At 48.0% G+C, this 14164-nt stretch overlaps 1 protein-coding gene across 4 annotated transcripts in view; it reads right to left on the minus strand.

Annotated features, from left to right (window-relative positions):
- The window catches only part of KIRREL3 (kirre like nephrin family adhesion molecule 3), a 532455-nt gene that overhangs the window by 110553 nt on the left and 407738 nt on the right, over nucleotides 1-14164 (minus strand). For 3 of the 4 annotated variants that reach the window (XM_044258179.1, XM_044258182.1, XM_044258180.1), the window contains exon 2: nucleotides 10978-11055. The exons of the other annotated variant lie outside the window; for it this stretch is intronic. In XM_044258179.1, the coding sequence (XP_044114114.1) occupies nucleotides 10978-11055 (78 nt within the window). The remainder of the gene's footprint in view (nucleotides 1-10977; nucleotides 11056-14164) is intronic. 4 annotated transcript variants of the gene reach the window in all.

Consider the following 14164-nt stretch of genomic DNA (forward strand, 5'->3'; position numbering starts at 1 on the left):
GTCATAGCTGGGTGCCTTTAGGTAGATGACTTCATCTTTCTGAGCCTCTTTACCCTCAAAATGGAGTTAACCCCCCTAACTTGTGATGGGATGAGGATGACTGAGGTCAGTGTGTGGACATGCCTCCCTAGTCCTGTGTCTTTGCAGCTTAGCTCCCCACTTTTCTCCTGGTTTCTCGGGGTCCCCCAGTGTTACTCCAGACAGAAGAAATGGCTTGCCCCACCTCTGTGCTCCATGAACATATCCCTGGTACATTTGTAGCTCTCCCATCACCCTGCCTTCTGCTAGTGTCTTCTGTGCCTGTCTTCCCACTGGACCCAAAATTCTCTGAGAGCTGAGCTGACTCCGTCAGTGGCCCCCCCTCCCTCTCTGTGTCCCCGAGGCCTGCCCACTTCAGGGCCCGAAGGCTAACTCCTCATCTCTGGTTATCTGCAACCTGAGGTCTTTCTCTTGAGCTAAGGGTCCCTCTGCCTCCCAGACAGACCATGGCACGCAAGACCTTGCTTAGGGTCGGCTGCTGGCAGAAGCTGAGTGAAGATGAGGGCATCCTGGATGTGTCGTTCGTCTCTGTGTCTCTCACAGCAGGAGGCACACAGTAGGTGCATGGCAAATCTTGGAGTCGGACAGAGACTAGCCCTATGAACAGATGCAGGAGGAATGTGGTCCAGCAGGCTGGTTGGAGGTGGAGACCCTCCCCTCCCCCTACACGCCCCCTCCCCAGGAGCCTGGGGCAGAATGGCTGCTCCCTTCCTCTCTTCTTTGAGGTCCTTTTCTCTCCTCTCTACCTGCTCCGGCTGACTCTGGTCAAAGCTCTGGGTGCAGAGGACTAATGATCAGCCAACGTCCTTCCTCAGTGAGAGGAGAACAGCTTGGGGTAGGGTTTGAGATCCTTTCATGAATAATGGTCGAGAAGTGCTGTTCTTTAGTATGAAGAATAGTGGTTATTCCTGGCACATTTGACTTGGAGGTGGGGAGTATTACATTGCTCTATTTATCCCACACTCTGTACGCAGTTACTGAAACTGTCACCGTGTCCTATATTCCATAGGCCATTATGTGTATTTCAAACCATTATATAAATGGACTTGATTTGGTACTTCTGAATGTCATTAAACTCCTCCCATACCAGTAACAACACAGTTTCCATAGAAACTAATACATTTGAGAAGGGAAGGCGTAGGGAAGAAAGCGATGGAACAGGGGGGAAAAATACGTCCGTCCGATTATTATTTCCAGAACGCGGGACCCAGTGATGTGACATGGGCCACTCTATGGAGATGGGGCAAGCTCCTTCAGGTTTTTATTGACTCTCCTTTGATAAAAGCCATGGATAATTCATCTCAGCCTGAACCTGCTCATTCCAGCACACAGCTCTAAAAACTTTATGGCACTGCAGGCCATTAAACATGCTCATTTATTCAGACTCCTTCTCCCCGGGGAGGGGGAGGAGGGAGGGTCTCCCTGTTCAGCGGTGAAGCTTTTGAGGCTCGCTGAGGATGGGGGGCAGGTAGGGAGGCAGAGAGAAGAAAGGAAGCCTCCTCAGGATACAGCAGGCATAGAGGGAGACCCCAGGATTCTGCCAGTGGTTGCCACCTAAGTCCTTGGGTCCCATGGACATCAGTGCATTTGGACAATAAAGCTGTAGACACGTGGGGTTGCAGGGGTCTTATATTTAAAACCCTGAGAGCCTGGCTGAGGAGCTGCCCATGGCCTTTGTAGATAAAGTTTTCTATTTTTGCAAGGGTACAAGCATAGGTTGCAATGGCTTCATAAAAACAGTTATGGGGGCACTCCTGGGCCCTACTCACTTAGCCCATAGTTGGATTGAATTCCCTGTATCTGCTCCCCTAGCTCCTGGGCATAGCTGGTTACAGCAATTATGACATTGTATTTTAATGGCTGTGATAACTCTGGGGGGAAGGACTGTATCCCTACAGGTCAAGGGCGTCCTGGCATTGTGCGAGGCACAGACTAAGTGCGGGATGTATGGTTGGTGAGGAAGTGAGTACACATTACCACTGTACTCAGAAGGGTTCACATGCATTGGTTATGGTGGGGATATTGAGCCATTAGAAGAGGGGTGGACCAGATGACCTCTGGTCCCTTCTGGCCTCGAGGACCTTTGATGATATGGTTCTAAACCAGCTCAGCCTATACTTGACTTGAATGTAGATTTCTCTGACTCCCAAGCTACAGTACTTAACCATTAAGCATACTCACCACAATGTTAAAAGGAGAAACAGAACCAAAACAACCACAAAATTAACTTGGTATGAAATATATCTAGTCCCCTCCCAGTGGAGGGCAAAAGTTCTTGAGGACAGAGCTGTGTCCCGCCTCCCTGAGGCTCCTATGTCTGGCACAGTCCTGGGCTCATAGCGGGCAATGGCTTTACTCTGTATAAGGCACATCTAGATCAAAGAAGCCCCTCCCCTTCCTTTTCTCTTTGCTTCTCATCTGTTTCAGAACATAGCCTCAACACACGTTCAGTGGGCAGACTTCCCTGATTGATCCACTCAACCCTGCCTCTCCCAGACTTCAAGAACTTAGCATGGTTAAGAGGAAAGAGGATGGCCCCTTGGGTCAGAAGCCTGGGTTTGAGTCTTGGCTGTGTGGCTCACAGGCTGTGATAATTGGGACAAGTCACATGACTTTTCTGGGTCTCAGTTTCCTCGTCCCCATGTGATCTGTAAGGTTTCTTCTAGGGGTCCATGGTTCTCAGATCACCCAGTCCCAGCATCTTGGGAGCCACGGACCAGAGGCAGAGGTCACTTTGCTCGCTCTTCTTTCAATGTCTACTCTGTGCAAACATTATGCTAGGGCCCTGGGATATCCTGGAGACCCAACAGAGCTTACAGATTAGTAGGCAAGGCAAGTATTAGTTAAAAAATAGCAATACGAACTTTTATGTGCAGACTGAGCTACGAAGGACCAGTATAGACAAAGGTCCTGGGACAGATGGGAGCATTCCTGTTTGAGGAGCTGAAAGAAGACTGATGTGTCTGGGGTATGGTGTTAAGGGGGCAAGATGAGGCCAAAGAGGTAGGTAGGAATCAAATCATGTACAGACTCATAAAACATGCCAGGGATTTTGGTATTTTTCCTAAAAGCAACACGAAGCCATTGAACTATTTTCAAGAAGACTGTGACATTAGACTTGCATTTTGAATATTGCTCTGGCTGAAGGTGGAAAATGAACTGGGAGGGAAGGCAGGGGCATGATGGATGCACAGAACCAGTAAGGAGAGCACTTCTGTAATCCAGTGAGGAAGAGAGGTTGTGGGGACAAGGGCCATGGCTGTGAGATGGACAAGGTGGATGAATTCAAGAGATATTTGGGAGGTGACGTTTCTAGGTCTTACTGAGGACTGGATATGGGTAGGAGAGAAAGGGAAGTTTGAAAAGAAGCTTGGCAGAGTCTGTGGCCTACGGGCCCCCAGCTTGCCTTAAATAAGCAGGTTTCCTAGTAGGAATGGTGGCTGGAGGAACAAGGCCCGGGAAACACTGGAATTCTCTATCAGATCACGGAAGGAGAATGGAAATGGCGGGTCCCCTGTTCCAAGATGCCAAGTGAATTAAATAACAATCATAAAGTGCCCTGGAAATCTGCATCTTGTCATAAATAATAAACAGGGACGTTATACAAATAACCAGCTTTGCAGCCCCAGTGGAAGGAAACACATCAGTAAGAAAAATGAAATAAGAAAAAATGCACCCAAAAGCCCCAACTAACAAAATGACAGTATTAGCTAACATCCTGGGGGCTCTTGCAGGCAGTGAAAGAATGGTCTCTGGAAATTATAAGCCCTTAGTGTAAGCCAGGCTGCTATGGCTGCTGCTGTCAGAGTGGGAGGGGCTCCCGGGTCATCGGACCCCTGCTCAGCTGAGGCAGCCGAGGACTCTGGGCCAGGGTCCAGCTTCTCCTCTGCTCCTTAAAAAGCACAGCATGTCCCCTAGGTCTGCCCGACTCTCTCACTGCCACCCAGGGGACAGCTGACACGAGCCTGAACTCACTCTCAGAGGGCAGACAGGAAGAAGAAACACAGATCTGCCTTCCCCGTAAGGCTGCCAAGCAAAGCCAGTCAGTCAATTTCCCGGTACTGGTTCCTTTGGTGACCAAAGCATTTAAAATTAGGGGATGAGTGGTGAGAATAGGGTGTGGGCAGGGTGTTTAAAGCTGAGATAGGATTAAAAAAAAGATTTACCCATCCATTTACTTTAGAGAGAGAGAGAGAACACGCATGCGTGAGTGTGTGACTGCGGGCAGGGGCAGAGGGAGAGGGAGAGAGGTCCTCAAGCGGGCTCTTCACTGAGCGTGGAGCTCGACACAGGGCTCTATCCCAGGACCTGAGGATGTCCCAGGACCCAGGATCACCACCTGAGCCGAGATCAAGAGCCAGACACACTCGGATGCCCAGAGCCAAGTTAGATTTTGGAATCATTACATTTTAAAGGCCTACAGATGATTGTATCCAACATTATTTGAATTTCATCCACAAGAAGGTTGACATCTGGATATTCAGGGACTTGCCCAAGGTCACAGAGCTGGCCCCTTACTTTTAGGTGTTCCTTCCACTACACTGGTGGGGCACCTCTTTCTCTTATCAACTCTGTCGGGGAGAGGTAAGAAATTGGGAGCGTTTTGACTCATTTCTGTGGACTGGGGGACAGGGGTGCAGAAAGAAAGGATAGACTCCATGCCATCAGCAAGAGGTCCAGGAGCAGGTACCTGGGTCCCACCCTCCCAGAGCTCTGGCTCCTGCACACGGGTAAGACGGGAGGGAAGACATTGTGATGGAGGTCTATGTGCAGAGTTTGGACTGGGAGGATGGAGCTGCCCAGGAGCTGCAGGGCATCACATGCAAGAGTCTGTAGGGGGCCTGCCAGCTGTGGATTCTGCTTTCTTCTTCCTGGGCGCTGGAGCCCCTCCCCAGGAGACCCAGAGGTCTCCAGTGAACTGAAGCTGCCTTGACTAATCACTTGCATTTGTTTCTTCCTGGGAAGATGAAGACCACTGTGCTGGCAGGCATTTCTGCTTTCCCTTCTCTGAACCGCGATGCAGAAGGTCCAGGAAAGCTGCCGCCCCTCCAGATGTGTGGCCAGAGAGGGCACCCCTGTGGGGAGATAGGAGAGACTCCCGAGCAGGTGCACCTCTGCCTCAGAAAGCTAGCAGGGAGGGAGGCCAGGGCTCCCTCCTTCTGCTCCATTCAACTTCCTCTTCCTCATTACCCCTTCTTGACAGTTCTAGGGGCTAACAGAATTTTCTGGTTCCTGAGACATGATCTCCCGTGACCTAGTTCTCTTACTCCAGGCCTCACACCACCGGAGACTTCTGTGTCCTGTCCCCTCTTCTCCCAGCCCCTTCCACTTGCTCTGCATTTGCTCTGCAAACCAAACCAAGGTGAAGTGTTACCGGCTTCCCTTCTGTTCATGGTCTGAGCCTCCTCTTTCAGAATTCCAAGAGCACTGGACCAGATGTCAGGACACCTAGAATTGTGGTCCTGACTCTTCTGGGACCGCAATTCCCAGACCATCACCAGCTCTTTCTGGCTGCTTCCTATTGACCTGAGGCAAGTCATTCATCGATCCTGGGCCTCCCTGAGTTGGCAGATTGTACTGTAACTGGTAGGCTTTAAGTTCTAACATAGAGGAGCACCAAGCTTTTCCAGGGGCAGGCAGACCCCCTCACCAGATACCATGTGAGAGCTTTCTATTCCCTCTGTGAATAAGATCAGCCCCGTGCAAGCAGTGTGCATGGAGAAGGTGAGTGGTTCTGGGAGCTCCAGGAAAACCAGGTAATTGAGAAGAGCCAGGAAAAGGGATGGGAATATAAGGGTGTGTGTGTTGGGGGGATGGGTGGGTAAGATGAGGAAACAGTGGAAACAGCTCCCTGGTAGATCTGGTGGGACATATCTGTCTGGAAATGCCTCAAGAAGGTGGCCCAGCAGTAGACGGGGTGAGGAAGGAGAGTGTGGAAAGGAGGGAGACCCGCCTGTGGGGACATTCCCTCTGCTGACCTGCTTGGGTCCTGGCCTCGAGGAAGGCACTATTGTACCAGAATAGAGGGGAAGCTGAGAGGTGGGACTTAAGGAACTGCTGGAGATGGGGGACACTCATTGTGTGCAAGTCTCCACGTCGGTTTATGCTGTCTGATGGTTCTTTTTCCCAAGATCCACCTTGCACCTGTGGATGGCTTTGTGCATTTCTCTGTTGTGCACTCAGGGCACTAATTAATTACATAAACTGAAGTTGATGGACTACTCTTTACATGTGAGACATCGGGCTCATGACCAGGGATAGGTGAGGAAAAGAGGGAGCAGCATCTTCACCTTCCTGATGGGACAGACAGTCTCATCAATGAGCACCAGTTAGAGCAACTGCCATAAAATAAATAAGCCGGCTGCTGCGATGGTTTATCACAGTGCGGGAAAAGGGGTATCTAATTCAGGTAAGGCGGACAGGCAGGTTTCTCTGCGGAGGAGAGAGTAGTGTGGAGACGTACGCGTGTGCTTTCATGGTGAGCTCCTCGAGGGCAGGGATTAGGTCTTATTTACTTTGAAAGCTCCAGAGCTTAGAACACTGTCTAGCATTTGTTATGAAAATTGGGATAATTTTTATGGTAGGTATTCAACGAACTTTTGATGAATAAATAAATGGTCTCCTCCCAGCAGTTCCTTTTTAAAGCACCGTGTACTTCATTACATGGAGACAATTATGTCAAACAAGCCTGACATTCTTATGCTTGATCTGTCTTTACTTCTTCCTCTCTCGTCTGCCCTTCATTGATTTTTGTTTGTGTCTCCATTTGATGCCTCAGATGTGTTGAATCCAAACAGGAGAACACACACACACACACACACACACACACAGACATTCACACACGCAAATGCACACACATTACCCATCACCTCTCCTCCTGCAATGTTGCGGATTCTACCCTAGAAGCTATTACGAGCTCCTGAATAGAGCAAACCTTCATTGACTACACATGCCTCCTTAAATGACCTTTGGATAGTGTTTTCTTTATTGCTTTGTGAAGTTTAACAGCGCCGATTGTGATTACTCTAGCTTATGATAAACCCCAGATCTATAAAAACTCCTGTTCATTCATTATTTTTTCTCTTGCTCCTTCTCAAGCTGTTATTATTATTATTATTATTTTGAATGTAGTGAGGAGTAGGGGGCGGGAGGAGGAGGAGGGAAATAAAAATACACCAACTTAACAAGAAAACAGGTGAAATAGGGAGCCACTTCTCCTCAGGTGACAGACACCCGATTAGACACTGTTAAACAGAACAAATATGCTTTTATATAGAACAAGTCAGTCTTTTATATTTATTCTAAATTGGAAATATAATGGTTACCACCTTATCTTTAATGGAAGAAGCAGCTAATTGTTCCAATATCTCACTAATTCCAGCATCTGAGAGAAAATTATTTTTTACTATTTTACCAATTGTTCAATTTATACCTAGGTGTATAGTGTGGCATGGACAGACATTTCTGTCTCTTGATCTATGTCATGGCTGCTATTCCAGTTCAATTATTAATATGGAAGTTATAATTATTTTGAGTATGGTACAAGATAATTATAAGCCATAAAACAGCTCCCCATGCTCACTGATATCTCTTCTTCTCTGCAGACAGGCTGGAGTTTGGGCTTATGAGTTTTAGAGAGAGCAACACATATATGATGGGGGCACTTGGGGTCACAAGACACTGGAGTGGGGGCAGAGGAGCCTTCCCCACCCCTGCAGATCCTTTCCGTTCTCCATAAGCATCTCTTCTTCTGCCCCACTGTCTCACCCACCTCCTATCTGGTCTCCTGTTTGCTAGCTGAGATTTGTAAACACATTGTCTGCCTTGGTTTAGCTTGCTTGCTGTCTCTTTGTCTCCTTGTTTACCCAGCGGCAGCTCCTGGGTGTCTGGTTATGTTCTTATGCATAAATCTTGGTGTTGGGGCAGCTGGGAAGTGTGACAGCCACAGGCAAAGAGGGAGGCTGGGGTGGGGAGTTAGCTGCTCTGTTACTCCTTGGCCTTGGCCAATGCCTCCATTCCCTCCCTCTTTCTGAATACCTTGCTTTATTCTTAATGGGTCTACCCTTGGGGACGGATTTTGGCAAGGGCTAAGGCACCTGGGAATCACTCGTTCTTAATCAAATTGACCACAGTCAGTTGAAAAGAATAACACATTGGTTTGGATTGCATGTGTTTGGAGAAGGGGTTCAGAGAGTATGGGCATTTTGGGTATCTTCCCATTTTATTTTATTTTTAAAAAGATTTTTATTTAAATTTATTTGACAGAGAGAGAGAGAGAGAGAGATCACAAGTAGGCAGAGAGAGGGGAAGCAGACTCCCCAACGAGCAGAGAGCCCGAGGTGGGACTTGATCCCAGGACCCTGAGATCATGACCTGAGCCGAAGGCAGAGGCTTAACCCACTGAGCAATGCAGGTGCCCCAGTATCTTCCCATTTTAACAGGAAAACCTCTTTACAATGCCATCTTAGTTAAGTTGTTGTAGAAAGCAAAGCTAACTGTCTTCAGAAGTAATCAGAGCCTGATCTTGGTTCCAAGTCCTACTACAGTTCCCCTCCCCCGACTCCCATCCTTCCCTCTTTACTTAAACAGTATCTACTCTCTACTTAATCTTTAATTTCTTTTTCCTACTATTTTCTGAATCCCTCATTCAGTATTACCATTACAACTTTCTGCTATGGCAAATGCACTGAGACCCCATTTCTATGTTAAAGCCCAACATGACTATATTACAAGATAGGGTCTTTACAAAAGTAATGAAGGTCAAAGGGAGTCATAAGTGTAGAGCCCTGATCTGATAGGATGAGTGTCCTTATTAGAAGAGACACCAGAGGGGCGCCTGGGTGGCTCAGGGGGTTAAAGCCTCTGTCTTCGGCACAGGTCATGATCCCAGGGTCCTGGGATCGAGCCCCGTATTGGACTCTCTGCTCTGCAGGGAGCCTGCTTCCTCCTCTTCTCTCTGCCTACTTGTGATTTCTCTCTGTCAAATAAATTATATATATATATAATATATGATATATATATATAAAATACATGATATATATAATATATATATAAATATATAAATATATTATATATTAATTAATATATAATATATTTATATATTTATATATATATATATATATATATATATATATATATATATATATAACACCAGAGATCTTGCTCTCTCTCTTTGCCAGGGGAGGACACGGTGAGAAGGTGGCCATTTGCGAGCCAAGAAGAGAGCTCTCACTGGAACCTGACCATGCTGCTACCTTGATCTTAGGCTTCCAGTCTTTAGAACCGTGAGAAAATAAAGTTCTGTTGTTTAAGCCATCCAGTCTGAGGTACTTTGTTATGGCAGGCTGAGCGGACTACTATACCCCTCCCCTAGCTGCCTGTGAAAGGTTGGTTGGAGCAGGGTTATTAAATCGTGTTTATCAGCCTTGTGATGGGATTCTTTTTTAGGCCCCAAGATCTGCAGTCGGTGTCCTTCTACTGGGTCAGAGACTTGGAGCTTGAGGTTGCAAATCCAGCCCAGCTCCTGACGTTTTGGCTTCCCTGATCCCCGTGAACCTCATTTTCAGCTTCTCTAATGAGCCACGCCAGCAAGAGAATGTGTCTATTCAGCACCACAGACAGAGGTGCCCTGTCAATTCCCACAAATTAGAAGTTACTGCTTAGCCCTCTCACCCAGGTGATGCTGAGAAGGAAGGAGGTAGGCTGAGCAAGAGAAAAGTCAGGGAGGAAGACCACCTGGCAGGATGCAGACAGTGCAGCCCCTAAGCCTGGCTTTGCTCAGTCAGGGGGCTCCTACAAATGAGAAGTGCCTTCTCACACAGACGGGTTGCAAAATGCAGGAGGGGCTGCTCCTTACGCTTAGTTGTGTTGGCCTGGCTCTTGCTGAATTGTCACCTGATGGGTGCTGGCCACAAACCTACAACTGGCAAGGTGTGAGGTCTGGGGAGCCCGGTTGTGCTGGTTTCATGGACTGTGGGGTGGGAGAAAAGCTAGCTGAGGAGGAATGGGAAGAGGGCATCAGAACTTTGGTATAACTTTGGGAAGAGTGGTGATACAGGTGAGCTGCCTCCTCCATGCCTGGAATGGCAATGAGGGTACAGGGGATCAGGCCTTGGGAGGGGAGGGGCCCAGCTCCCGGCAAGCTGTGCTGGTGGGGAGCCAGGGCTTCATTTGTTTGACTTTAATGAATAAATGGCATCCCCAGCCATTGTTTCTCTACTTTTGAGTCCTGACAAACAGTCTGTGGCATCTGATGGAGAGGGTTATTAGCTGCACGGAGACAGATGGTTGGGGATGAGGGGATTGGCTCTTTATTATAACAGGTCCACAAGTGACAGCATTCCGTTTACTTCCCAGCCTCCATATCAATGTCAATCCCTTTCTGTCGCCTTCTGTGACCCAGTCAAGCCCCAGAGGAAAGACCCAGAGCAAGAGGAAGGCAGAATGGCCCATGAGTAATAAAGGAGAAGTAGGGCCAGTGGAGTTGGGAAAGAGGGCAGATTTCCCGTTGTAAGTTCTTTGAAAATAAAAACGCTGCCTTATTCTTCAGTATTTTCCCAAGTGTCCTGTAAGGGGCTGTTTATTCAATAGGCATTCAGAAAATGTGAATGATAGAAGAGAAAGGTAGAGAGGTCTGGATTAAAAAAGATAATAGAAGCAAATTTAATTGTGCTGGGTGAGTGGTTGGGGAGCAAAGGTAGGGAAGAGAGAGAAAGAGAAGTAGAGGACACAGACGGTGTTGGAGGACAGCATGAGAAAAAGTGCTTAGGAATCAGCATACAGTATTTCAGGCATTAGGTACTCTTCCCCACATTTCTATATAAAGAGTTTCATGGAAATTAAACAGCTCTGTCCACTGTCCCAGGTTCTTCTTCCCGGGACCAGAGTTGCAGGGCAACTCCTCATTACCCCCAAAAGGGTGGGCAGGTTCTCACTGACCTTCATTCATTCTTCGAAACTTGTCCTTGGCCATGTAGCCCAGCACCAGACAGCATCCTCTCTTCTGGAGGCCCAGCTCTGGAAGAAAAGCACAGGTGAATGAGCGGGGAATGGATCCGGTATCAGTGAAGGCCCCTTTTTGGGGGGGTATGAAGCTGCTGCCCTCATAAACAGGGCTACTTATATAACATTTACATAGCACTTGCTATGATCTGGGCATCCTATTAAGCCAATAATTCCTCATTTGATTCCTGCAATAACCCTGTGAGCTGTATACCAGTATTATCTCTATTTTTATATCATCCCCATTTACAGATGTATTAAGTAGACAGCCTTAGTTGGAAGAGCTAGCTGGTGGCAAACCAGGAGTTTGAATCTAGGCAGTATGGCTCCAGAGTCCATGCTTGTAACCTCTACTCTATAGGTTAGTGAGGCTCTACAGATCCCAGTCTTGGGGACTATGTCCACCTCAGGCTGGGACTGTGGTCAGGTCTGCCAAAGGAGAGGCACAATCCAGCGAGTGGTGACCAAGATGGAGCAATGCAAGCAGACACAGAAGAGTGTAGTTTGGAGGAATGAAGAAGTGGTTGGGCGAATTTGGAAGAAGACACAAAAATGAGGTAGAGGAGTCTACTTTTTGGGAGAGAATGAGTTTCTGGGTCTGGGGATTCCTGGACGATCTCATATTCAGGAACAAGGCAGTGCTGTCTTCAAGGGCTTATGAAGCGTAGACTCGGTTGAGCATGGAGCACAGGGGTTGGGATGGCTAAGAGACGCAAGGTGTAGATTCCGGTCCCACAGGACTTTGACACAACAGGGAAAAGCAAGGTGGAACAACAATTCTACGTAGCAAAAGCAAGAGACTTTTTTTTTTTTTCACGCTATTGGATAAATGGGTGCCCCTTGGGCGTGGGTGTTGGACTGGAGTTACGTCTGCCTCAGAAGAAGGCTGGTATTCATCTTCTAAATCCTGGTTTGTCTTAAGCACCTTATGGGGTTTGAAGCCATTCTACACCAAATTCCTCTTCTGACCTCCATGGTACCCCCTGAGGTTGGCAGACAGGTTATTGCTCTTCATACTATGCAAGTGAGAAATCCCAAATTCAAAGACGCTAAATGATATCCCAGGATTATTTTAAACTCCTCACCCCCTCCTCTTTGCTTAGGACTCCTACAAATGCGACCGCTGCTGAGGCGAATGGAAAAGGGGTAGGATTTCTGGAAAGGGCATCTAACTGCACTCCCTCCCAGGGCTTGGCACACTTTCTGGGCACCCAGGGGCTCCCTCCATGGGTCCCACAGGGAAGGAGGGTCCCACTGAGTGGTGTGTCATAGCAACTTCTCTCGTGACACTGGGTGTTTCTCGGAGCCCAGGCCGGGTATATCTAGGCTGTTGGAGCTTAGACAGGGTGGGCTCATTTCCCCCTCCCTACCTCTCCAGCCACCTCTTGTCACCCAGGTCTACCCTCCATGGTTTGCAGGATGAAAGGGCCCATGAGAAACAGATAAGTCAAGCTTAGGGGCTCTTGCCCTAGAGAAAAACAAAGCATGGCGGGCGGTGGCAGAATGCCATGGCCTTGGGAGGTTGCTAGCTTTGATCTCCCAATTCTTTAAAGGGGTTTATTAACTATCAGTAAAGAGCAGAGAAGCAGATCTGAGCGTGCCTTTTCCAAAGGCGCTCACTTCTCTTCCGTCCCCTCCACGCGAGCTCGTCTGAAGGCAGGGCCAAGCCAGCCTCACTTCAAACAGCTTTACATCTCCCGCGCCCAAATTGACGATGTTAAGTTCCCTCATCCAAGGCCTTGGCCCTTTCTTCAAGGGCTCCTGCTCTGTCGAGGGCCCTGCGGATCAAAGCCTCTTTGATGTTTACTTACTATATTTGTGGATTCTTTCTAACAACCACCTTCAAGAGACAGGAATGCAGCCTGCCAGGAGGGGGCCAGCGGAAGTACAAGCTGTGAGGAGGCGCGCTGAGCTCCCGCGAACAATAGCCTCTTGCCCAAGACTCTGAGACTGTAGAGAAGCCTCGACAAGCTGACGATGGGTAGAGTCAACCAGCCCATTATAATCGCACGGGCATTGTTCATTGCCAGAATGATACAACTGCTTATGGCTCTTATTATATTTCCATTGACTTCTTATGCCCATATAAAGCACATGAGCAGGGATTCCTAATGAGAAAAGAAGCTGGGGTTCCTACATCGAGACCAGGGGAACACAGGATGGGTTCAGGTAGGGGGGCAGAAGATGTTAGATGGATTTAGGCCAAACATTCCTGTTGGGTTTGCTAGACCGCCCCCCTAAGCTTTCAAGGAAATGGAGGGGGCATAATTCTCCCAGAGATTTAGAGAGTGTGGTCGACCAGTTGAATCCAGATCATCTGTGTTGGCTGTCTCTACCACCCCAACTCAACCTATCCTTAGTCACATAATGCGTTGTCCAAGGAGAAAGTCCATATGTACAGTCATTATAAGAGTCTCACGGACCATGTTCGATTTTTGCAAATGAGCAGGAAAAGAATTTTTTAGAAACCTGATTAATAAAAGAAATGGAGGATGAGCAATTTCTCAATGTATCTGGCTCATTTAATTTGACACGTGTGGGTTAGTCTTAATTATTTAGGCAGCTGTATTACAAGGCGTTAATAAGCACACTGCAGACATGTACTGAGGGAGAGTGCTCTCCGACAGAGTCCTTACTGAGAAGTGGGGAGAAGCCACTGGGTTCTTTGCAAGAATGAGCAGGTTAGAGAATTAGTGAAGTGAGAATTAGATATCTATCCACATGGGAAAGCTTGGGATGTTCTTTGTAGAGATTTGTAGAGCTAAATTGGAGGTCACTGGGTGCGCATGAGGAAGCAGGCCAACAGGGCTGAAGTGGGGGCGGGGAGGAGACTGTGGGAGCCCAGGTGGGGAGACGGTGTGTTGTCAAAGGTACAGAGCAAAGACAGGGCCGGGGGAAGCAGAAAGCAAGCACTGTGTCTTGGGGCACCTCTACCTCACCAGACTAACCAGGCTCTTAGGGGAGAGATGGCAGAATGTGATACAAAAAACAGGAATCTTTACTCTTTGAGCTAGACCAGGCGCCAGACTGCCTTCATCCTTGTCACATGGCACTGGGACCGAAGGTGGAGTCAGATCATAGATGCCCATTTTAACAGCAAGATATCAGGGTCTTCCAACTATCA

The sequence above is a fragment of the Neovison vison genome, chromosome 7, assembly GCF_020171115.1.
Source record: "Neovison vison isolate M4711 chromosome 7, ASM_NN_V1, whole genome shotgun sequence".
Taxonomy (NCBI): Eukaryota; Metazoa; Chordata; class Mammalia; order Carnivora; family Mustelidae; genus Neogale; species Neogale vison.